The sequence below is a fragment of the Coenobita brevimanus genome, chromosome 89, assembly GCF_032717465.1.
Source record: "Coenobita brevimanus isolate Jiangsu-jjx chromosome 89, ASM3271746v2, whole genome shotgun sequence".
Lineage (NCBI taxonomy): Eukaryota > Metazoa > Arthropoda > Malacostraca > Decapoda > Coenobitidae > Coenobita > Coenobita brevimanus.
This window is the reverse complement of record NC_137042.1, coordinates 26,462,360-26,486,552: the sequence shown is the minus strand read 5'-3', so window position 1 is coordinate 26,486,552 and position 24,193 is coordinate 26,462,360. Positions and strand designations below refer to the sequence as shown.

At 42.6% G+C, this 24,193-nt stretch overlaps 1 protein-coding gene across 1 annotated transcript; it reads right to left on the bottom strand.

The window, feature by feature from the left end:
- Nucleotides 1–1,693: 1,693 nt before the first annotated feature.
- On the bottom strand, nt 1,694–13,487 carry Lst8 (MTOR associated protein, LST8). The gene is made up of 6 exons (XM_080281488.1): nt 13,128–13,487; nt 8,756–8,970; nt 6,705–6,855; nt 4,426–4,628; nt 3,864–4,006; nt 1,694–2,045 (listed from the first exon to the last, which is right to left on the bottom strand). The coding sequence occupies exons 1-6, from the start codon at nt 13,245–13,247 to the stop codon at nt 1,924–1,926; spliced, it is 954 nt and encodes a 317-aa protein (XP_080137614.1). The 5' UTR covers nt 13,248–13,487; the 3' UTR covers nt 1,694–1,923.
- Between the last annotated feature and the right edge of the window lie 10,706 nt (nt 13,488–24,193).

Genomic DNA, 24,193 nt, shown 5'->3' with positions numbered 1-24,193 from the left:
TACTAACAAGGCATATGGGCCTGATGGAGTCCCTCCTGTTGTCCTCAAGAACTGTGTTTCAGTGCTTACACCCTGCCTCTTTCGCCTTTGTCTGTCAACTTGTACCTTTCCTTCTTGCTGGAAGCTTGCTCCCATTCAGCCAGTCCCTAAGAAGGGCGACCATTCCCAACTCTCTAACTATCGTCCAATTGCTTTAACATCCTGTGTCTCAAAAGTTTTTGAGTCAATTCATAACAGAAAAATTTTAAAGCATCTTTCCTATCACAACCTTCTTTCTGATCGTCAGTATGGGTTCCGTCAGGGACGCTCCACTGGCCATCTTCTCACCTACCTCTTAGATTCCTGGTCCTCCTCCTTTCGGGACTTTGGCAAAAGCTCTGCCATTGAACTTGACATTTCAAAGGCTTTCGATTGAGTCTGGCATAAATCTTTAATTTCCAAACAGCCCTCTTAGTTTCTATCCTTCTGTCTGTGCCTTCATCTCTAGCCTCCTTTCTGGTCGTTCTATAGCCGCTGTTGTAGACAGGAATCGTTCTTCTCCTAGATCTATCAACAGTTGTCTTCCTCAGGGCTCTGTCCTATCACCAACTGTCTTCCTTTTATTCATCAATGACCTCCTAAGCTGTACATCTAACCCTATCTACTCATATGCCGATGATTCCACCCTTCACCTTTCCATTCGGTTCCCGCAACGTCCATCTCAGCAGTTAATTCAACAAACAAGGGATGAGGCTATGGCACACCTAATCTCTGACTTGGCACATATCTCTGACTGGGGTAAAAATAATCTTGTTTTTAATGCATCAAAAACTCGGTTTTTACACCTATCAACCCAACATAATCTTCAACAGAAGTGCCCACAAATGTTTAATAATATCCAGCTCAATCCTGCATCATACTTGAACATGCTTGGGATTTCATTCACTCGGGACTTATCTTGGAAAGATCATATTGCATCTCTAGTAAAATCTGCTTCCAAGAGATTAGCTGTGCTGAGCCGACTCCGTACCTTCTTTACCCCAGTGCAGTTGTTGACTTTATACACGGGTTTTATTCGCCCCTGTTTAGTACAACTCTCATGTGTGGGGAGGCTCCACACATACAGCTCTTCTCAATAGGGTGGAGTCAAAGGCTTTTTGTCTCATTAACTCTCCTCCTCTTACTGATTCCTTTCAACCTCGGTCTCTTCGCCACACTGTTGCATCTTTATCTCTTTTCTATCGCTACTTCAATGGTCACTGCTCCTCTGAACTGTCTGCATGCATTCCTCCACCTCTATGACGGGCGTGTAGCATCCATCTAGCAGCAAACTCTCATCCCTTTTCTGTTCAACTCTTGAATGCAAGAGTTAACCGTTACTCCCAGTCCTTCAATTATGCAACAGGTCAACTCTGGAACTATCTCCCTCTGTCTGTATTTCCTACTTCCTATGATCTCCAGTCTTTCAAGCGAAGTGTGTCCAGGCATCTCGAAATGAACGGATCTTGAATTTGGCTCTCTCTTGAATTGTTTTTGTTTTTCTTGGAGGGAACGGTTTGTGGGCTCCTGGCCTTTGGTTCCTTCTTTCTTGCATTAAAAAAAAAAAAAAAAATTAAGTGCTTATTTAATGATCGTGTATATATTTATAATGTTTTCAAGGGCCCTCCCAATAGTTCGAAAAAACCAACAGTCTGAAAGACCCTCGGTCCCCTGTGATCCAGATTACAGGACTTTTACTGTACTTGCATGATAATTATCCTACTTGAAAAGTGAATCAGGGTTACAACAGATATGAGAGGAAAAACTCATAACAGTATTAATTTTATGAAAACCCTGTACAGTTCAAGAACAACTATTAGGAACCTCAAATCATACAGTACAAGATTAAGATATAGTGTATATATAAAAAGTACATCTACATAAGCTCTTTATAAACTTAAATTATTAACACTGATATAAAACATCTCTAAATGCTATTGCTGAGATAGTCTTCTGATGACCTGTATATTCCCGTTTAATTTCTCCTGTTTCTACTGACCACAGTCTTGCTGTATTATCAGATGATCCTGTAAGAGATGCAGACATATTAATTCATCAAATTATTATGTGACCATTACAAACTCTCTACTGGTAAACAAGCACAACTGCATATGTCTATTAAACAAAGTTAGGTGGCATTTTGTACAAAATTATCTTGAGAGAGAGAGAGAGAGATAGAGAGAGACTATAAGTATTGTCATCATCATCATCATCCAATCCTATGTTGCCCCAAGAGGAGTGTAGAAGCCTGGGGCTTGGCAAGTTGGTCCTGACATTTATGATCAGAGTGACCAGCCTCACTCATCCCTGACTGGCATTACGTGAGCAATAAACCCTAACCACCCCTTCGATATAAACCTTCACAGGTTCAATCCTATTGGAGTGCTTTAATTACCCACTAAACCGCCAAGCGCCGTAATTTGGTTATATGGTTACCAGTAAATGGTTTCCTGGTGTACAGGAAACCATTTGGCTTGTCACTCTGTGTAGAGTCACCCACAGGCTGAAGGAAGAGGAAAGAATGAAGGAAAGAAAGACAGAAGAGGGGGTGTAAAGTCACCCATAGCCAGAAAGAATAGGAAAGAATGAAGGCGAGAAAGACGGAAGAGGGAGGAAGGAAGAGAGGAAAGGACAGACACCCAAAGCAGCATTATATTGAGTGAGTGGATGGTGAGCACCCCCACCTACCACTAACTCAACAAAGTATAAGTTTTCAATACTTACATTACTGTACTGTAATTAAGTTCAGGTTTCTCCTACAAGTAAATTTTGAAAAATAAACTACAGTCTTTTTTCTTTGTTCAGTGTGCAGTCATTTCTCATTCTCTCTCTCTCTCTCAACAGAGTTAACATTAATGGAACCAAAGATGATTGGTTTATGCCAATAAAACCACTAAAAGGTGGGGGAATCTGTCAAGAATGAAAATATTTACCAGGTAGTGCCAAACGCCTATGTTTAAACTTCCCTCCCAAAATAATCAACAGATGAAGATGAGAGGGTTTAACCACTCTGATTTTGGTAGTTTTACAAATTTTGGTACACTGAAATGTTATGTAAATATGACATCCATATGTGTATTATAGAATGCCACTATCAACTCCACAAAAATGAGTACTGATGATCCAAGAAGTCCTAACTGAACCCATTCACAGTGATGATGCCTTTCTATTATGCTCATGCTAATACCAAACAACTATTTCAAGTCTGGAAGAACCTCTGCTAGTGATAAGGTTTAGAAAAGTAACATTTAACCTGACCAATTCAAAATGCCTCCCCAATGGTGGATAAAACTGTCTTGAGATGGCTAGGATAGCCTAAAAGAAACATCATCAGAGTGAAAAGATTAAAGCAGTTTAAAGTTGCTACAATACATTATTAACGTGGAAGTGACTTAACAACTGTTTCTAAATTCCTCAGTATCAAATACATACTGTAAATGTTCAGATACCCATGATTAATATGAAAGTTGTTCCAAGTCAGAAATGACTGCTTAATGTGCCATTAACTCCCCACTTATTAATGAACAGGATAGTGAGAGAGAAAAAAAAAGTATGTGTGAATGTGGTTAAAGGTGGAAGGAGACACGAAAGATTAAGAAGATGGAAGGACATGGTAAGGAAATGGGTGAGAATGCAAGGTAAGGGTTGAGGAATCAAACGAATAGGCAATGAATCAACACGTATGAAGATGCAAATGCCTAGAACTTGCCCCCCCACCCCCTACTTCTGAACTTGGTACTCAATGGGATGACTACCCCATCAATGTTTGGAGGAGGAAAAAGAAAAAAAAAATTTAAGGTGTCAAGTCAAAATTACAAAGGTACCTTACTCAGTGATTGCCCTACCTGTTATGACGTGTTGTGAATCTGCTGAAAAGGCAACATCCCAAACCCATCGTTGGCTGCTATCACTTAACTCCGTCATTTGTGAAAAGTCAGCAGTCTTCCATATACGAGCTGTATGGTCAGCTGATGTTGTCACCATCATTCTGTGGGCAACAAGTGTATCTTTTAATGTTAATCACTTATGCAGTAGCCTTCCTCCCTACCATGAACATACTGCACTATATCATCACCCTCCTAAATAAACTGCCTAAGTCGTTTTTCAGTGATTTCTGGATTTTTGCCTAAATCAATTCTTCATCACATGGCACACCTATTGGTATAGTTGCCTTTGTCATGTCTAGGGTGTGAGTGGTCTAAAATTCGCCTCAACTTATGGTTTGTGGTCTAAAATTCGCCTCAACATTAGGCCTAAGACATATGTAAACATTTCCAATTGCCTAAGGCAGTTTACTTCGTTTTATTTCAATAAATAATACTTTCCACATGAAAAAAGCATAGATGAAACTATCTGTCTTACTATCAAGAAGTTATAAAAGGATAAACAATGACAAAATGGCCTTACGTGGAATCAGGGCTGAACTTGACTTTAAGTGCATAATTATTGTGCGCGAGGATGGACCTGGCAGGAGTGAGTGTGGTGGGGGCTTGGCCTGTGCCACCAGACAGCCGCCATACATAGGCTTTACCCTTGTTGTTGACAGCAGCCATGTATGTCCCTTCAGGGTCTATGGCAATACTCTGAATACTGGCATCAGGTTCAGGTATCTGAAACACAGTACCCATGCATTACACAAGCAACAGTCACTATCTTCCTACCTACCTATCTACATCCTAGATCGGTGGTATGGTCGCAAACCTATCGCATCCATGAAATTCTGTCCTCCATAATCAGGCAACCCTATTTCCAAGTCACACATGCCTCATTCATATGCTGTACCTATCCACCAGTCCCTCCACTTCATCCTCAGTTTCTTCCTTCCTCATTTCCCCTTAAAACTGCTATTCAGTATGCAATACTATACATCAAAAGTTGCACATGTACACAGTAGGCTACCATTAAATTTTCCATTGCTACAAAAATACTTACTGATTAAAAAAAATGGAGGGGATGACAAAACAAATTACATGAGAAGTGCTTATGAAGTGACATGAAGAGACATATGGCAAAAAGATATGGCAGATTTTTTTTTTTTTTTTTTTTTTTTTTTAAGAACATGGTGGAATGTTGAAATATAGGGAAAGAGATACAAAAGTTTGCAGTCCAAAATCCATTTATCTTGTGTAAGGATGTCATGGATGCACCAGGTACAGTTGCCCTTAGCCGTCACATGCAAGTACAGTGGTAGTGAGGGCACCAACTCCACCTGTCGAAGTGCTGAGCAGCTTAACCCCTGCTGTGCTAATTCTTATCAACCCAATTACCTCCCCTGAGTCCTTTTTTAAGGAATTTTTATTTTAATATCAAGCTGATTTTCTGTCATCAGATCTAGTGTTTCTGAGTTCAAACTCTTCATTACCATCCTCTTTTTGTAATTTACGCCTCCTGGGTGCATGTCAGGGTGGCAATAAGTTGCCAGCTCCGTGGGAGGTAGATGGGCGTCAATCCGCCACTGCTGGGCTACAAATGAGAGCTGAATTACAAAATATGCAGTATTTGGCAATTGTGGCGTGGCATGGTTTGGCAACAGCTCTGATGATGTAGAGAGAGACTCAACGTTCCCACAAAAACCACTGACGCTTCCTCGAGTTTGAAATTATGGCACCAAGACCCATCACCTCATAAGAGGTGATCATCGCGGCCAGGGGTGGCCTGCATATTGCCTCATATGAGGTGATGGGCATGGTGGGGGTTAAACAAGTACTAATAAAACAGAAACACACCTTATTAAAATCTTAAAATGCCTAGAGAAAAAAAAAAAAAAAAAAAAAAAAAAACAGTAAGGGGGCATTGAGCCATATATAATTACTGAGCATAACCTTCTCCACACTCTCCACTCACTTAGCACCACAAAACGTTCTCAAGTCCCATTCCATAATGCTTCAGCAAGGTGTCAATTCAGTGACTTCCCTGCCAGATCTGAATGTATGAAGTTACATTTAAGCAGAAGGATTGCACAACTGGTCATACATGTACCTGTATATGGCTTCCAAGCTCTTGTCAATGACACTAACTGAAGCACAAACTACAGTATTTGGGTTGAGAGTTCCTACTCTCATCCACCACTTTTCTACATAATCTGTATTCATGAAATCACATGTCTGTGACAATATTACCGTGATCATATCCTATGGAACTACAGTCTGTAGTGAAAGCAATGCCTACTTAACACATGAGAAAAGTAGGAACTTTCAATGCAACAACACTAATGTGCTACTGCCATTCTACATCAAATACACTGTCAATTTCAAAAGTGAAAGAATGTCCAACTCTAGTATCACATATATAATGCCTAAGTTTGTGAGTATCAAAATACTAACATCATATCATCCCAGTTCTGTTTTTCACAACAACATGAGGTGCAGTAACATAAAAAAAAATAAAAAAAATCACTTCTGAGCCATCGAGTATTCTATCTCCTCTACCCTTTTGTGTTGTAAGAACAATTGTACAGGGCTGCTTGCACCTTCAGTGACACATTGTGGGATCATGTAGTGCATAAAGGTAGCGAATGGGGAGAAGTTCATTTATCCACAAGTAAATGTACTTACTGCTAATCAAGAATAAACAGAGAGCATATGAAAGGTATGTTCTTTCTTTCCTATTCTCGTGGAGAGAAACTAATACTAGTATTGTTTACAGGTATGGAACAATTATTGCATTAAAGAAAATGTATACTATACCAGCTGTTCATTGTGTTCTGTTTTAACATCCCAAATGTGTATAACTCCCGACTGGTCTCCCACAAACAGCTCTGCTTGGTTAGGATGAAGGCAAGCACAATTGACAGGTGTACTAACTTGGAAAATTCTTGACACATGCAAGTTGCATGATCTGAAAAACAAATACTGCATTGTTAAACTATTCATATGCTACAATATATACGGTAATGCACACTGCATCTCTCACATGCTGCAGTTTCCTATCAATGCAGAGCAATGAACTGTAGCTGTAGAAATTTATACAACTTAATCAAACTAGAAACTAGAATATTAAACTACTGGCAACATTATAGTATAATCTTTTTATTAATGTATAGCTGGAAAATATCAAAATCAGGACAGCCAAGATGATTAGCTGAAGTGGGTCACAGGTATGAATGTGGAGTGAGGAATACTGAGGCAGAACAAGGGCAAAGTGGAGTGAGGTTTGTTGTGGACCGAGCAGGGAAATGGCTCAGGATTTTGACACATGGAGAGTTGTCATCAGATGGAAGAACACACTAGCCAGCAAGGTTTGATCCTTCAAAATAAATGGAACACAGTAAAATATTAATATGTTGGACTTGAGTTTACAGTACATGTACAGGTATTACACTCTGCTGATTGGAACTTAACCTGCTGTAATTTATTCTACCAGACTAGATTTCATTTGTCTAAAAACTGTCCTGAATAACAAATACCGTAATTGGTGGCTTAGTGGGTAATTAAGGCGCTCCAATCAGATTGAGCTGGTGCAGCTTTATATCCAAGGGGTGGTTGGGGTTTACTGCTCATGTAATGCCACTCGGATGAAGCTGGTCAGTCTCATATTAAATGTCAGGACCAACTTGCCTAGCCTCAGGCTCCTATGCTTCACATGGGGCAACAGTGGATTAGATGAATGAGTGAATGATCAGAACTAGTTTTAAACAGTACTGTACAGCACCTGGCCATCATCAATGTGCACACAATGAATTTCTTGCTGAATTATTTCCTTCCTGATTATATCCAGCAACATATAGTACATAAGGATATGAATACTTTACTTTTATGGTGTCTCCAAATGAAATGGTTGCACCACACTCTTCCCCCCTCCCCCCGATATACTGGACTAAGGTGATGGTATGTGGTAGTGACCATCATCCATTCACGTGATACAGTGCTGCCTACTTCTTCCTGACCTTTATCATTCTACCTTTGTGTCTGCCTTCCACTCTTCCTACTTCTCCCTTTCTTTCCTATCTATTATTATTACTCTTCTTTCCACACTAAGTGACAAGTCTAATGGTTTCATGCAATCTAGGAAACCATTTAGAACGCTGGGTGGTAACCATATACCAGTAACCAGATAATGGGGTGATGTAATGCCAGCTATGGTACCCCTCCTAAATGGGAGGCGAGACGCAGAAGTGAGATCCATCCAGGAACAAAACATTCACATTTTTACCCATGCCTCACCATTGCACGACGCTGTCAACTGCAAGAGAACATCGGTTCACTGTACAGAATGGCCTGCAGGGGCAGTTGCTTGCTTGCACTTGATGAGTCTGCTCAGCCAGAGAGATCAGGATTGATCAACAATCAACTGGACAACAGTTCAATGGAGTGAAATGAAAATTTTATGGAAATGCAGTTTATAAAAAATAGCTTTTTATACAGAAAAAAATGACAAAAAAAAAAAAATTATTTGATGTGACTTTTCACATGATAATTTAATCCTAAAATCTGAGGACTCTGCAGAATACAATTCCGAGGAGTCCCTATGGACTGGAATATTCTCTTTGGCTTGTGTGATGATATGTCAGGTTGTTTTACAGAGAACTCATCATTCACTGCAACCATTGTCATTATGCATTTGTTCCTAAATTTCACTTGAAATCTGAAATGAATGTACAGTATTCTAATGGATCTATGCATTAGTATAATTTATGCCTGACAGCATTTGCATGCCAGTTTATAAGCCACCTTTCTCGGAGTGTTAATTACGTTCAACATAAAACCAATTACAGTATATTCTAGTATTGGTTCTGTACCTTAGATCCCAAATCTTTGCTGTGCAATCTTCACCTCCTGTGAACATCCATTTCCCATCCTCCTGAAATCCAAGGGCAGTGACATTTTTGGTGACACCATCATAGTTGATGACAGGGTCTTCACTAGATGATTTGAGGTCATACATACGTATGTGCTGATAGCCAGCAGCAGCCAACAGTTGTCGGTCTGGGGTGATCTCCATGGCATTGACTTGCTATTGGTAAAGTGTTGTTAAGGGATAAAATACCCAGTAATAAAAACATGTAAATTTCAGCAGCCTGTTAATAAAGTGTTCTTAAGAGATAAAATAATAAAAACAAGTAGATTTCTGGAACGTATTAACTTTTTCGTAAATCTTGAAGCAAAAACTATGACTGGAATCTCTTGACCCCTGTGAGTGACTGTGGCATAATGTACATGACGGACTAGGCTAAACATTTAATTTTCTGTTCTTCAACTTGTGCAAATATGGCACATGACTACAGATAGCCTAGCTACTGACTTGAAACTGATCATGTGATGACATCTTAAGCCTTTCACAGCCAGTAACCACACTCACCTCTCTCTCCCTACTTGTGTTTTAAAGTGCAGTTCCCTGATATTCAAATCTTGAAACACTGATCCCAACTATACTGATCTTAAAATTGTCACAGCCATACTTTAAAATACGTTGTTCCATTTAACCATGCTGAAATATGCCTGTGATAAAAATTAATAGTTACCCGGTATGTTTTTTTAACATCAGACAAAAATCCTCGAACTTCTGCACAATAACTAAATTAGGAGGGATACCGGTACCGGTACTGACTCTACATTATACATACAAGGTCTGTTCAGAAAGTATCTGACCTTAGGCTCTAAAGAAGTAAATAGCTAACCTGCTGAGTTAGGACACTAATCCCCCTCAAAGTAGGCCCCTTCTGACTTGACACATGTAGCCCAGTGTTCTTCCCACTGCCTGCAACATTTTTCAAAGTGAAGAACTTAAAATTGAACACCTTATCCTCTGGTGATAAACCTGACATTTGGCTCTAACACAGGTACAAAATATCCCAATGATCTACCTATCTATCTATCTATTGCCAGACGCCTTAATCCTGTTTGAGGAGGCCACAAACAAATCGCCTCCACGTCACCCTGTTCCCTGCCATTTCACTGCCCTGCTCCCAACTCACACCCTCCTCTCTCATATACCTCTCCACCCCATCCCTCCATCTCATCCTCGGCCTCCCCCTCCCTCTTCTCCCCTCCACCTCACTCATATACACTCTCTTTGTCAGTCTTTCACCCTCCATCCTTTCCACATGGCCAAACCACCTCAGTGTGTTCCTCATAACGCTTCCTATCACATCCACACCACAATGCTCCTTTATATCCTCATTTGTCAGCCTCTCTCTCCATGTGCCTCCACAGGCTCCTCTTAAATAACTCATTTCCATGGCTCTCACTCTTGACTTGTGTCCTTCCAACAATGTCCAAGCTTCACTTCCATACGTTAGAGTTGGTATCACAACACTGTCATGTAGTAACTTTTTCACTTCCCTGTTTCTTATCACTGCTTTCAAGGAACCAGCAACCTGTCTTCCCTGCTGTACCCTTTCAAGCACTTCACCCTTCAAACCTCCATCCTTACTCATCACACTACCCAAGTACTTAAACATACTCACATTTTCCAATTCCTCACCATCCAACCTCGCTGTCCATTCACTGACTTCACCTCTCTCAAAGACCATCACTTTACTCTTCCCTACATTCACCTTTAGATTCCGTTTCTTACACACTCTCCCAAACTCATCCACCAAGCCTTGCAGCTCCCCTTAGTCTGCACTCAACAACACAGTATCATCTGCAAACAACAGTACAGGGAGTTTCCAAACACTACCCTCTCTCACCAGGGCCATCCAACATCCACTACCCTACCTTGTACCTCTTTTATTACCCCATCCATATACAGACTGAACAACCATGGAGACATGACACATCCCTGTTTCAACCCAACCTTCAAAGAGAATATATATATATACACAGTAGAGAGAGGCAGTGGCTCAATCGGTAGAGAGGTGGCTTGCAGTCCTACTGGACCCAGGTTTAAATCCCGGCTGGGGCAGGGAACAGTTTAAGGATTTGAATTTCATACAAAGCAGACTGTACCGATCTACCAGAAGACCCGCCGACATGTAAAAATAACCCCTCTAATACCAATACACCAGTCCTGTATGAGACAGCCCTAGCATGTATTCAATATGGACAGTGGGTGTTAGTGCCAAAGTGGTGACAGGTAGAGGTGCATGGTGTGTACGAGAACTACTGGGCCTCAAGGGCAGGCATATGCCTAGAGTTAACCCTTTAAACGCGGATCGTCGCGTTTGCAACACTCGGCGAAAAGGACATAACGGCGGAGCGTCGTGTTTGCGATTCTAGTAAATTTTGAATAACCGCGGGCAGGCAGGCTCCAGCTGGTCTTGTCTATCAGTACCACCACCCTTTAGCTACAATTAGCATACTTTACCTTTGTACTACTGACCTCCGTTGTTGCCAAGTATCGCGTTTTTCCCCCATCCCCCCCCCCACCACGGCCCGGGCAGCCTGGCTGTGATACATGGCAGCGCTCTGAGTGCTCAGAACTGTAAATCTGTGCTCTCCTCTCACAAGCAGTTTATGCTAATAGGAAACGCTTGTTTCCCCAGTTGTAACACTAGCTTTTTTTCTCACGGTTTGCCCCTGTTTAGCGTCAGTTTACCGCAGGCTTTCAAAGTGACATTATGGCGAGTTCTAGCTCTTCCGAGTCAGTGCAAGCGGCCGACAGGAATGAGAATAAAGTGACGGGTGTAAGGCAGAATAAAAAGAGCGCCGCGGTGATCTTTTGGGAAGTAATATGATTGAAAATAATGTAGTATTTGGGGGAGGCGGTGGCTCAATCAGTAGAGAGGTGGCCTGCAGTCCTGACGGACCCGGGTTCAAATCCTGGCTGGGGCAGGGAACAGTTTAAGGATTTGAATTTCATAAAATCAGACTTTACTGATCTACCAGAAGACCCGCCGACATGTCGTAAAAATACCCCCGCTAATACCAATACACCAGTCCTATATGAGACAGCCCTAGCATGTGTTCAGTATGGACGATGGGTGTTAGCGTCGAAGTGGTGACATGTAGAGGTGTGCAGTACGTAGGAGGACTACTGGGCCTTGAAATCAGGCTGTGAAGCCTATGCCCAGAGTCAGTCACATGAAAAAAAAAAAAAAAGTATACATGTTTTTAGCTGTTAAGTGACAGGAAGACAGCTGCCGCGCTGCATGTCGGCCGTACGCTTCATTGATTTTAGCCTTATTTTCAGTGCTTATTGTACAAATATGGATTCCAAACTACCTTTACGTTGTAGTATAAAGTTTACTGTGACAGAGTGACGCTGTGGTAGAGGGGACACCGGGTTGCTGGAGGTGTGAAAGTGAAGATTTGGTTACCCAACTTTGCAAGTCTCCACAAGTCCTTGGGTAGTCCATGAAGGCTCAACACCTGTCTCTGGAGAAAGCTGAATGTAAGTACTATCTGCCATACCAAGTATAATGTTCTAGGGTTAATCTCTGATTTTTGGCTAATATTTTCCTTCAGGTACTCAGACCACGATACAACCCCGCCACTCGGGGGGGGAGGGCGACTGTTCACGGCCGCGTTTAAGGGGTTAACACATTAAAAAAAAAAAAAAAAAAAAAATACAAATCTGCCTGGGTTGCTCAGCTGGAAATATATACTGTATTATCACTACATCAAAACAATAAGCAGAAATTAAATATCAGTCAGGTACTGCTGCAATTATTATGGTGGAAGATTCCATATGCAGCAAACTATTATCCATTGTCACAATAACCAGTGCTGCTGGCTCAGATTAATTAAAGGACTATCCAGCACCAAAACAGGATGTAGCCAGTGATTCTATGCAATATCCGTCATTGAGATGCATCAACCGGCTCATAAAATGTAGCCAACCGGTGCTGTATTACTGTACTATATCATTATTGTATTTTATGCTTGATTTTCATCTTTTACTCATAAGAAAGTTTTTAGGACAGAGGTTCGAGACATGGTAATGCATTATCCGCCTCAACGCTGAATATTGAGCCAATGGGAGGTACCATGCAATATCCAGCATTTTGCTTTAACCAGGATAGGACTTGGCTGAATTCCACCAGATAAATGAAAGTTTACTGTGTACTCACCTGGTTGGCTACCCTTTTTGCACTGGTTAGTTATGCAGTAATCACACAATTCACTGTACATATAAGAATCTTTCATTTTCAGAGCACCTGTAATTCCATACATATCCAAGTTATTTTACGAATATCAACTGTGCCCTGCACTGAATTAAAAGGATACTGACTCTGGATGCTTCAGTGTACGCTGACATATCCCACTATGAGCCTGCCACAACTTAATCGTATGGTCATAACTTGCAGTGGCTAGTATTACTTGATTCGCCAACTCATTCGCAGCCATTGTGAATCTGAGGTCTGTTCCACAAGTTTAACTTGTGAAATAGGCTAATTAAAAAAAAAAACTTCGCGAATCCAATTACATTTTCCCATACATCATGGCCCATGCAAGGTTCTTTTGTATCGGTATTGTTTTCGGTGTGCCTGGCTCCCTGTTTTACTTAGCTAGACCTTCTGATGGCCGGACACTTCCTGGTCTTTGTTTATGACTGACGTCCTTTGTAATACGAGACCGTTTCTTATTTTATTCTTGGAACTCCAAGAATATCAAATTCAGCTTGGAAGCGGTCTTCCTCAATGAAGCGTTAACTCTTGTTTTGCCAGCCCAGCTGGCGGTCGGTCATAAACAACTACCCTATCTTCTTCTTCCTTGTGAAGTTTACAAAGTTCTTTCCCCATTAGTAGCTCGAAAAGTCATCCCCAAAGACCGTCGCCCCTTAAGCTGTAGCTATCTGAAATAGCACCCCTATTGATATGGGTGTCCTCTGGCTGAAGGGAATGAACACATCAACACACCACAAATGTAAGATTATTCCAAAACATCTAGACTGCTGTAGCATGCCTTTTGGTCTGATATAGACCCTTCCACTAATATCATTTGCATTATATTCACATTAATTGTTTGGCTGGCGCTGGGTAAAAATAGGTAAAAAGAATTTCTGACTACCATCCAGCAAAATTTTGCCTGCGGTGTGGTACAACCACTGAGCTATAGTATGGAGAGGCTATCCGATGCAAGCGTGTGACTGGCCGCCATATTGAAACACCTGCACTCGTAGCTTATAATACAAAAAAATATTCTATATAGATTATTATTATTATATTATTATTATTTTTTTTTTTTTTTTGCCTAGTTCAACGAATTGTATGGGGGTACATTTAACCACTGAGCATGAAACAACGCCATAGGTTGCTGCAGTGCAGAACTTCCTCTTTATGACACTAAAGCAGAGAAAGGTAATGGCAGTGTAATAACTGAAAATAAACTTAGCAAATAGCCGAGATTCGATCTCAGGCCCCCCGCGCTTCAAACGCGCGCACGTTACCACTGAGCCAAAGAGACGACCTTACTTTGCTTGAAGGCAACGCGGGCTTTTATACACCCCATTACATCCTCTTTTCTGCCCTTGGTGATTAATTTGGTGAGTTTCGAACACATAAGGTAGCGTAGTATCGGAGGTCACCTCGGAGAGGCTGCGAACCACACCAAACAGCCCATCCCCGGGATGTGAGGACAGGGACGCCGTCAGCTAACCAAGGAACAACATCAAATTGCCAACCAAGCCCCACCTCACATCCCACCGCTGCCACCAATGTAATAACTGAAATGAAACTTAACAAATTAATCACTGTGTTGGTCGAGATTCGATCTCAGGCCCCCGCACCTCAAATGCGCACACATTACCACTGAGCCAAAGAGAGGATCCCCACCTTGACTCTAGGCAACGTGGGCTTTTGTACACCCCATTACAGCAGAAAGGGAAGAGATGGTGTGGTGTAAACACTGAAATGATAGTGATATTGAAGCTGTTTTACGTCGGAGTAATGGTGTTAAAATGGTGTGGGAAGTCCTTAGACTATCCATACCATGAAACCGAATGTCCAAAATGATAAAGGCCGGAAGAAACATGGAAATATCTACAAGACAGTGAGAACAGAAGAAGAGAGGACAACTCGAGATATAAATGAGCCCCCTTTTAGTTGCCTCATTCATGCAGGGATACTTGAGAAGAATCTTCCTGCCCCTCTGCAGGGGGCGGTTCGTGCTTGTGTAATGTAATGTCATCTCTCGTCGATGAATTCCTGTGCCCATTCTTGCATCTGTAAGCTGCACAGTGGACCATGGGACTTTATTTTCCTGAATCATCGGCTGCTTCCAAAAATCAACAGAACAGCTCAGTACAAAAAACGCGGGCTTCAGGCATAGTGTAATATGGCTGCCGCTACACCAGCGCAGCCCTGGCGGCGGACACACAAATTATGCGGTGCTACCCATGAGAAAGCCTCTCTCCATACTATAGAGCTCAGTGGGTACAACTCATTAAATTTCGGGGTCACAATGTATGCATGAAAACAGCCGAAGTGCCGGGTTAAAAAAAAACGGCCGATGAGTTCAACCAATGCGCCGTACTTCCGTTTAATGTGGCGTAAATAATGAACAAACTGGTTAGAAAGGGAGAGGTACCCTGAAGTTTACGCCGATGCCCAGTTCAGAATGCTCATCAAGACTACTAAACTGCACAAATTCAACGTAGCCTGCACTGAAGAGAAAATGCTTCACAAATATATATAAATTAAGCACTCCACACTGAATAGAAAATGTCTTAGAATGACTTAATCTTCTATTATCGTGGTTGACCGAAAACTTGTTTACAAACGCATCCATATTGATGCATTCGGTTCTTGCTTGTTCAGTTCCCAGTGCACCGAGATCACTACGTTCTAAGCTGAGTGGGGGGGGGGGGCGTCTGGGGGGACGTTAGCGATTTGTGGATTGTGGGGGGCGTACGCCCCCTCCTCCTCCGTAGCTACGCTACCGGTTACAGTAAGGACATGGAGAGTGTAGAACCTTCCTTGTCACTTGTCCTTTCTGCAGTAAGAAATCCTATAGTTCTTTCACCTTAACCTGGCCCACATTTTTGTCCTTTTGTTGCCCATTTCACATAGTTCAGTGGAAAAAGACAATATTATGGATGTTCATCCTTTCCGTAGCACTTCTTCGTGACTGGTATCATATTCTATCTTTCAAGGAGAGATGGCAACTTTAGGCGAAGTTAAAGTAAAACGGATGTAGTTAGCCAATAAGAGGGACGTTATCTTCAGCTGTTTTCTGTTTTTTTGCAGGAAGGACAAAGACGGGAGAATGCATAACCATCCCATTCGTCTTCTTCCTCATGTTAATTATACAGATATACAAACACGCCAGCATCTGCACCTAAGGCATGACAGTTTTTCCATGCATACGTGTAACAATGTATGTGGAATGTCTATCTGTTTATCTACCTATTCTCAAACGCCTTATCTCGTATGGGGTGGCCACAAACAAAGCGCCTCCACGTCGCCCTGTCCTCTGTTATTTGGCTGCCTTCTCTCCAACTCACAACCTCCTCTCTCATACATCCCTCCACTCCCTTCCTCCATCTCACCTTCTTCTCCCCTCAGTCTCTCCTCAACATTCACATTCACTTTTCTAGTCAGCTTGTCATTCTTCATGCTCTCCACATGACCAAACTATCCCAAAATATCTCTCTTAATATTTTCGGTTACATCCACCTCAACACCACAATGCTCCTTTACAGACTTTACTTCCTCTTTTGTCTGTCTCTTCGTGTAAATCCACATGCTCAAGTAACTCATTTCTGTTGCTCTCCCTCTTGACTTGCGTCCTTCCAGCAGGGTCCAGGCTTCACTTCCATACTCGTACGTTAGAGCTGGGCTCAGAATACTGCCATGTAACGACTTTCTCACTTCCATTCTCACTTTCCTGTTCCTTATCAATGCTTTCAATGAACCAGCAACCTTTCTACCCTGCTGGCATGTGGATGAATGAAATAGAGGATAGTTTCTGTCCTGTCTCCTTAATTTGTTTGTGTAGCAAATGTTGTGTGTACAATAAAACAAAAACATTTGGAATATCCATTGGAGTGTGATGACCGCAGACTTAAAGATTAATCGTAACTTGTTACGTCAATCTTGGGAACAGTGCAGCTCCTCCCATTGGCCACAAGGCGGAAGTGGGAGGGACGAGGTGAGAGTGGGGGAGAGTATGTGTGAGTGTTTATCGTTACAACAGCAACAAAAATCATCCCATTTGAATGTATTGTTGTAAGTTTAATAATCAACAAAGTATGCTTATATGAACTAATCCATTAATATCTCATCAATAACATAAATAACTTACGACATGCGTTTAGCTTTCGTGTCGCAAATTCGAAAGAAGGAATCGGCAACCTGAGAAGGAATCAAGGCGTCATAAACCCCGCAGGACCTAGCCAGCAGTACACATGAAGAAGCAAAGGAGGCAGGAGAGGAAAAGGAAAGCGGGAAGAAGAGTAGACCATGGAGGGAAAATAAACTTGGTGTGAAGCGACGTTGCAGTTGTGTTAATAAATCTGCCATTCCCGTGGCTACATTACGCTTCCTCTCAGGGCATGAGTCGGTGCCGTGAAAAAGAAATTCTAACCGTGGACGATCATATACCATACATCTTGTATTGTTATCAGATGCTTCAAAAGGGAAAATAAAACAATATTTACCAAGGTCATATGCACAATAGAACAACGGTATTCTCACACACTGAACTTTTCAGACTGAACCTAAGAAACTTCGTCCAGGAAACGTTAGAAATAAAAAACTTAAAACAAAGGCACGTTCCGTACCCCCTTGATGAACAACATGGACTCGTCCACGACCAACGGCAGCAATGGAACTAAAGGCGACATCATGAGTCAAGAGGAACTGTTTACCAAGCTTGATACCAGAAGGGTGAGAACGGTAGGGTGACATCCTAACTACAAAGAAGTCCGTTCTGTTTTTCTTCTTGTCACATCCAGACGATTTTATTCAGCTTAAGAGAGATTTTTCAAACTGGAGGGGTTAGATACAGCCTCCAATGAACTTTTTTCTGTACTGTTTATCTAGCTCGATGTCAGAAGGGTGAGAACGTTAGGGGTGACACCATAACTACAGAATCATTCTTTTTTTTTTTAGGGGAGGCTTTATTCTTGTTACCTTTAGACAATTTTATTAAGCTCACGGGAAACTTTTCGAGCTGGAAGAGTTGCTACAGCCTTCAGTGACCTTTCCTCTGTACTGTTTATTAAGCTCGGTGCCAAAAGAGTGAGGAAGTTTATATGACAACTACAGAGACGTTCTCTTTCTTTTATTCTTGTCACTCCAGACGATTTTATTCAGCTTATGAGAGATCAGCTCGATGTCAGAAGTGTGAGAACGTTGGGGTGACATAGTAACTATAATGACGTCTTTTTTATATACTTACCACCTTCAGACGATTTTATTCAGCTAATGAGGGCCTTTTCGAGTTGGAGGAGTTAGCTAGAGCCTTGACGGACCTATTCTCTGTACTGATTATCAGGGTCGATGTCAGAAGAGTGAGAATGTTGAGGTGGTATCTTCACTGTGATGACGTCCTTTTTATGTGTGCAACATTCAGACGAGGTGCTGGAGACGGACGCCTTTTCTCCTTGGCACTGATAAGACCAGTTGGCTTCGCTGCCTGGTTATACATATGTCTCTCAGCTCCCTTCCTGTCCGACGAAAGGAGGATGGTGAACTGCAGGAGGATGGCAACTTCAAGCTGCAGTCCGCCGGGTTCACATTCAGATGAAACTGGGGTTGCTACTACTGCTACAGCTACTACTTTCAGACGATTTTATTCGGATTAGGAGAGACTTGGTCGAACTGGGAGAGTTGGTTGTAGAGTTTATTATGCACTTAATTTTACAAGATCTTTCTCATATTTGAATATAATTATTTAGAGATAGCAAGGATAAACTAAACAATACGCTGCAAGGCTTTAAGAATTTTCATACCTCCATTTCCCCAGTGATATATTGTACTTATTGCATCTTACTGTCATTTTGTCTGTTACTGATGCAAACTATATCGATATTTAAAAGATCCACAAATAATACAAGAGAATATTGAGGTGTAATATGCAAAATAAAAAGCAGAAGAGGAAGTGCTACGAAGTCACCTATGCGAACGAGAATACGACCTGCTGTATTTTTTTCTTTTTTCTTTCTTTTTCTTTTTACATTTGAGGGAATACTTGTACAGCTAGGAAACAAAAAAGTACTAAGACTTTACATATATGTGAAAATGGCTTTTTTCGTTATTTATTTATTTATTTTTTACCACGCCTTGGTTCCCCTTTATCTCTGATCACCCTGCTCTTCCTTTGCTCTCCACGTTATTATCTGGTTTCCCATTATTTGCCCATATTTCCTGTTCCTCTCCCTTTGCTCTCTACATTATTCCATGTTCAGCTTTTGTTCTCCACGTTATTCCTTGTTCACCCTTTGTTCTCCACGTTATTCCCAGTTCCTCCATCTGCTCTCCACTTACATGCCGTAATATTCTCCGCTCACCTTTTGTTCTTCCAATTGTCCTCCATGTTATTCCCTGTTCATCCCTTTGTGCTCTAACTTATTATCTGTTTTCCCTTTGTTCTCCAAGTAGGTCCCTGTTCTTTTTCTCTCCTTTGTTATCCCCCACCTTTAGAAGGCGAAGCGATAATGTTTTTGCCTGCCTCTGTGTGTGTGTGTGTGTGTGTGTGTGTGTGTGTGTGTGTGTGTGTGTGTGTGTGTGTGTGTGTGTGTGTGTGTGTGTGTGTGTGTGTGTTCCCAGTGTTCCCATTACATCTCATGAACTGCTTGAGATATCAACATGAAACCGTCAGGGTATCAAGATATGGCCAAAATCTTGGACTTGGCCAACAGCATATTCTGGCGATTAGCATTCGGCTCTCGAATGCTTTTCTTTCATTCCCTATGCTACTCCCTGTTTTCCCTTTGATCTCTACGTTATTTCTTGTTCTTCTATTTGTTCTCCAAGTTATTTCTCGTTTTTTTTCACACCCCACAGAGCAACAAGCCCCTGATGGAGAAGAAGAGAAGACAGAGAATAAATCGCTGTCTGAACGACCTCAAGTCTCTGGTGCTGGAGGGCATGAAGAAGGATGTGAGTATATATATATATATATATATATATATATATATATATATATATATATATATATATATATAGAGAGAGAGAGAGAGAGAGAGAGAGAGAGAGAGAGAGGAGAGAAGCTGCTTACATGGTGCAAAGTAAGTCACAAATGGACTGTATGAATTCATAGTACAGAATAGTTGGTTTTAAATTACAGCATGTTATATACTGCAAAATAAATCACTGGTAGCCTATATTTCCCTATGATTTTCTCCCCATCTCTATTTTTTTTTTTTTTTTTTTTTTTATATCCTGGACATCTCTCCTCTCTCACTCTTTCTGCCATTATATTCATCATTCTTTTCCCTCCCACAGTTTTAACATTTGTGATTTTACCTTCGCTTTCTTATTTTGTATTTTTTCTTAGCTTTCTCATTCTACTGCACACACACACACACACACACACACACATAACATTCATATATATATATATATATATATATATATATATATATATATATATATATATATATATATATCCATCCATCCATCCATTATCCAGTCCTATGTCGCCCCATGAGGAGCGTAGGAACCCAGGGCTAGGCAAGTTGGTCAAGACATTTAAGATGAGAGTGACCAGCCTCACTCATCCCTGAGTGATATTACGTGAACAATAAACCCAAACCACCCCTTGAAAATAATACTACACAGGCTCAATCCGACTGGAGCACCGTAATTACCCACTAAGCCCCCAGGCGCTATAGTTTGGTTACCACCCAGCGTAGTAAATGGCTTCTTGGTGTAGTGGAAACCACTTAGCTTGTCACTCAGTGTAGAATTACCCATAGGCAGAAAGAAGAGTAAAGAATGAAGGACAAAAAGACATAAGAGGGAGTGTAATATCACCCAAAGGCAGAAGAAAAAGGAACGAGTGAAGGAAAGAAAGATAGAAGAGGAAGGATGGAAGACAGGAAAGGGCAGACTTCCAGCACTACATCGAGGGAGAGTATGGTGAGCGCCCCACCTACCACAATATACCTACATACATACATATATCTATCTATCTACCTATCTATACACACACACACACACACACACACACACACACACACATATATATATATATATATATAGGGTGGGGTGGAGAGGTATATAAGTGAGGGGGGTGTGAGTTGGGAGCAGGGCAGTGAAATGGCGGGGGACAGGGCGACTTAGAAGCGATTTGTTTGTGGCCACCCCAAACGGGATTGAGGCGTCTGGCAATAGATAGATAGATAGATCTTTGCACACCCTTGGACGGGAGAAAGAGGTCATGATGATGTTGATGACGATGATGATGATGTACTATTATTCCCTGTGAATTATTATTATCCAAAACTTAAGTAACTCTCTCCCCTTCCCAAAGCAGCCATCGCGGTACAGCCGGCTGGAGAAGGCTGACATTCTGGAGATGACCGTACGACATGTGCAAGCTCTCCACCGGCAGGAGGGTGTGGCGGGCGGTTCTGGGCGTGGCATGGGCTTGGGACGGACATCAGGCGGGGACGAGAGAGCCAAATACCGCGCCGGGTTCATCCACTGCGCCGTCGAGGTCACTAGATATTTGTCAGGTCTCAGTTCAGTGCCACAGGACCTTCATCACCGTCTCCTGTCTCACCTCAACTCCGTCACCGCCTCCCTCAGTACCCTGTCTGGGGCGAGTGTAGTGGTGGGGGGAGGCGTGGTTACCGTTGCACCGCCCCCTGCCCCCCACCTTCCTTCCGCTACCCCCCACCTTCCCCCCTCCACCCCACACCACACATCGGAGTCGCGCCTGGTTGTCACGACCGCAGCAGATTCCAGCACAGGTCTTGGTGGTGATTCTAGAAATGGACCTGATTCTATGTCCCCCTCCATCCTCATTCCCCCACGGTCCTCACTTGCTCCCCTGCCCCAGTCCTGCTCATCAACAGATACTCCTTCAAAGCCCTTCACTGCACAAAAATCCTCCTCCACCCTCCCCTCCCATTTACCCTTTTCTGTCCGTGGCCCCTCGTTAAGATTAGTAATTCGGCCCTCTCCCGCCCACCTACCCAACTCACAGTCCACACCCTCACAGCCCGTACCCTCACAGCCAACACCCCCACAGCCTACATTTCCAGAGCCCTCAGACCAAATTCTTGCCTCTTCCCAGTCCTTACCTCTAATTCTTCCCTCCTCTGCCTCACCCCCTCACCTTTTCTCCGTACTTCCCTCCACCTCAACATCAGTCCCTCCTCCACACTCATCTCCTTCCGTACCATCTTCCTCGTACCTCTCTTTTCCCTCCATTTCTTCTTCATTCCATACCCGCTCTTCACCTTGTTCTCTTTCTTCATCCTCCTCTCTTTCTTCTTCGTTTTCTACTCTTTCCTTTTCATCCTCTACCCTCTCCTCATCCTCTGCTCTTTCTCCTTCAGTCTCTACTCTCACTTCTCCAACCCCGAGTTCCACATCCTCTACTTATCCTTCTTTATCCTCTACTCATTCTTCTTCTTCCTCTACCCTTTCCTCTTCAGTCTCAACACTTTCTTCACCTTCCTCCTCTCTTTCATCCGCCCCTTCATCTGTACCTTTATACATCGCCTTATCCACTACCCTCTCTCCCTACGCTCCCCCATCCCCTTCATCCACATCTCATTCTCAGGTAACCACGTCTGCCTGTACACGCATCGCGGATAGGACAGGTGTGGATGCTAGGGTAGGTCATACCAGGATAAGCTATGCCAGGAGTGGTGTGGATGCTAGGACAGGTGTGGATATTAGTACAGGTGTGGATGTTTACACAGGTGTGGATGCTAGGACAGATGTGGATGCTAAGACAGAAGTGGATGCTAAGACAGATGTGGAAATTAAGACAGGGGTGGATGCCAGTACAAGTACGGATACAAAGACAGACGTAGATATGAAAAATGTGTATGGCAAAACAGTTGCGAATGTTTTAACCAGTGTGGAAGCAAGAACAGGTGTGGATGTTAGGTTAGGTGTAGATGTTGGGACAGTTGTTGATGCCAACGCTAGTATCGATACAAAGACAGATTTAGATACAAGGACAGATGTGGACTGTAGATCAGGCGAAGATTTCTCAATGGATGTAGAAAACAGGACAGGTGTGGGTTCTAGGGCAGGTGTGGATGCTAGGACAGACGTGAATGATGGAAACAGTGCGGATGTTAGGACAGGTGTGGAAGATAGGAAAGGTGTAGAGGATAGGGCAGGAGTGGATGCTGGGACTAGTGTGGATGCTAGGACACGTGTGGAGGATAGGACAGGTGTAGAGGATAGGACAGATGTGAATGACAAGACAGGTGAGGAGCCTACAACAAATGTGGAGTCTATGACACATGTGGAGGCTAGGACAAATGTGAAGTCTACGGCAGTTGTGGAGGCTAGGGCAGGTGTGGATGCTAAAACAGGTGCCAATTTTCTACTTGTAAACTGTACACCTAGCCTTGATAAATTTCAGACTCCATCCTCTTCTCATCTTCTACCATCTTCTACTTCTCTTTCCTCCCCCTCCATTTCCCTACCTTCTTCCACTCCCTCTCTGCTCTCTAACTCTCTACCATCTCATCTTTCCTTTACCTCTTTATCTTTCTCCTCTTCCACCTCTCATCCTTCTTCATCTCACATTGTACCCTCTCACCCTTTCTTTACCCATCCATCCTCTTCTCTCCCGTCTCTGCTCTCTCATTCTCACTCTGTCTCTCTACCTTCCTCCTCTCCCTCTTCTTCTTCCTCTTCTCTACCCTCCCATTCTTCTTCCACCTCTCCCCTCCTTCCCACCTCCCGATCTTCCATTTCCTCTCTCCTATCCACTTCCAATACCATTTCACCATTCCATTCTCCATCCTCATCTCTACTCAAGACTCCGCTCAAATCCCCCTCCAGCTCCCTCTCTTGTTTTTCCTCTTCCTCCCTACCAACCTCATCCTTCACTCCCTCTTCTTCCTCCTCCTCTTCCTTATCATCATCATCATCTTCCTTCTCATCTTTAATCACGTCCACTTCTACTTCTCTTCTCTCATCATTCCCAATTCATCTCGCTTATTCATCCTCTTCTTCCATTTCATCTACTTATTCCAATCTCCTCCCCTCCCCACCCTCAGCTTCCCCTTCTCATCCCTCCTCTGATTTTCTCCCTTCCTCTTCCTCTGTCTCCCGACTCTCCTCCTCCTTCTCTATCTCCTCTTCTGCTTGCCCTTCTGCATCCTCTTCTACATCACCTTTTTCCTCTACATACATTACCACTTCCTCGTC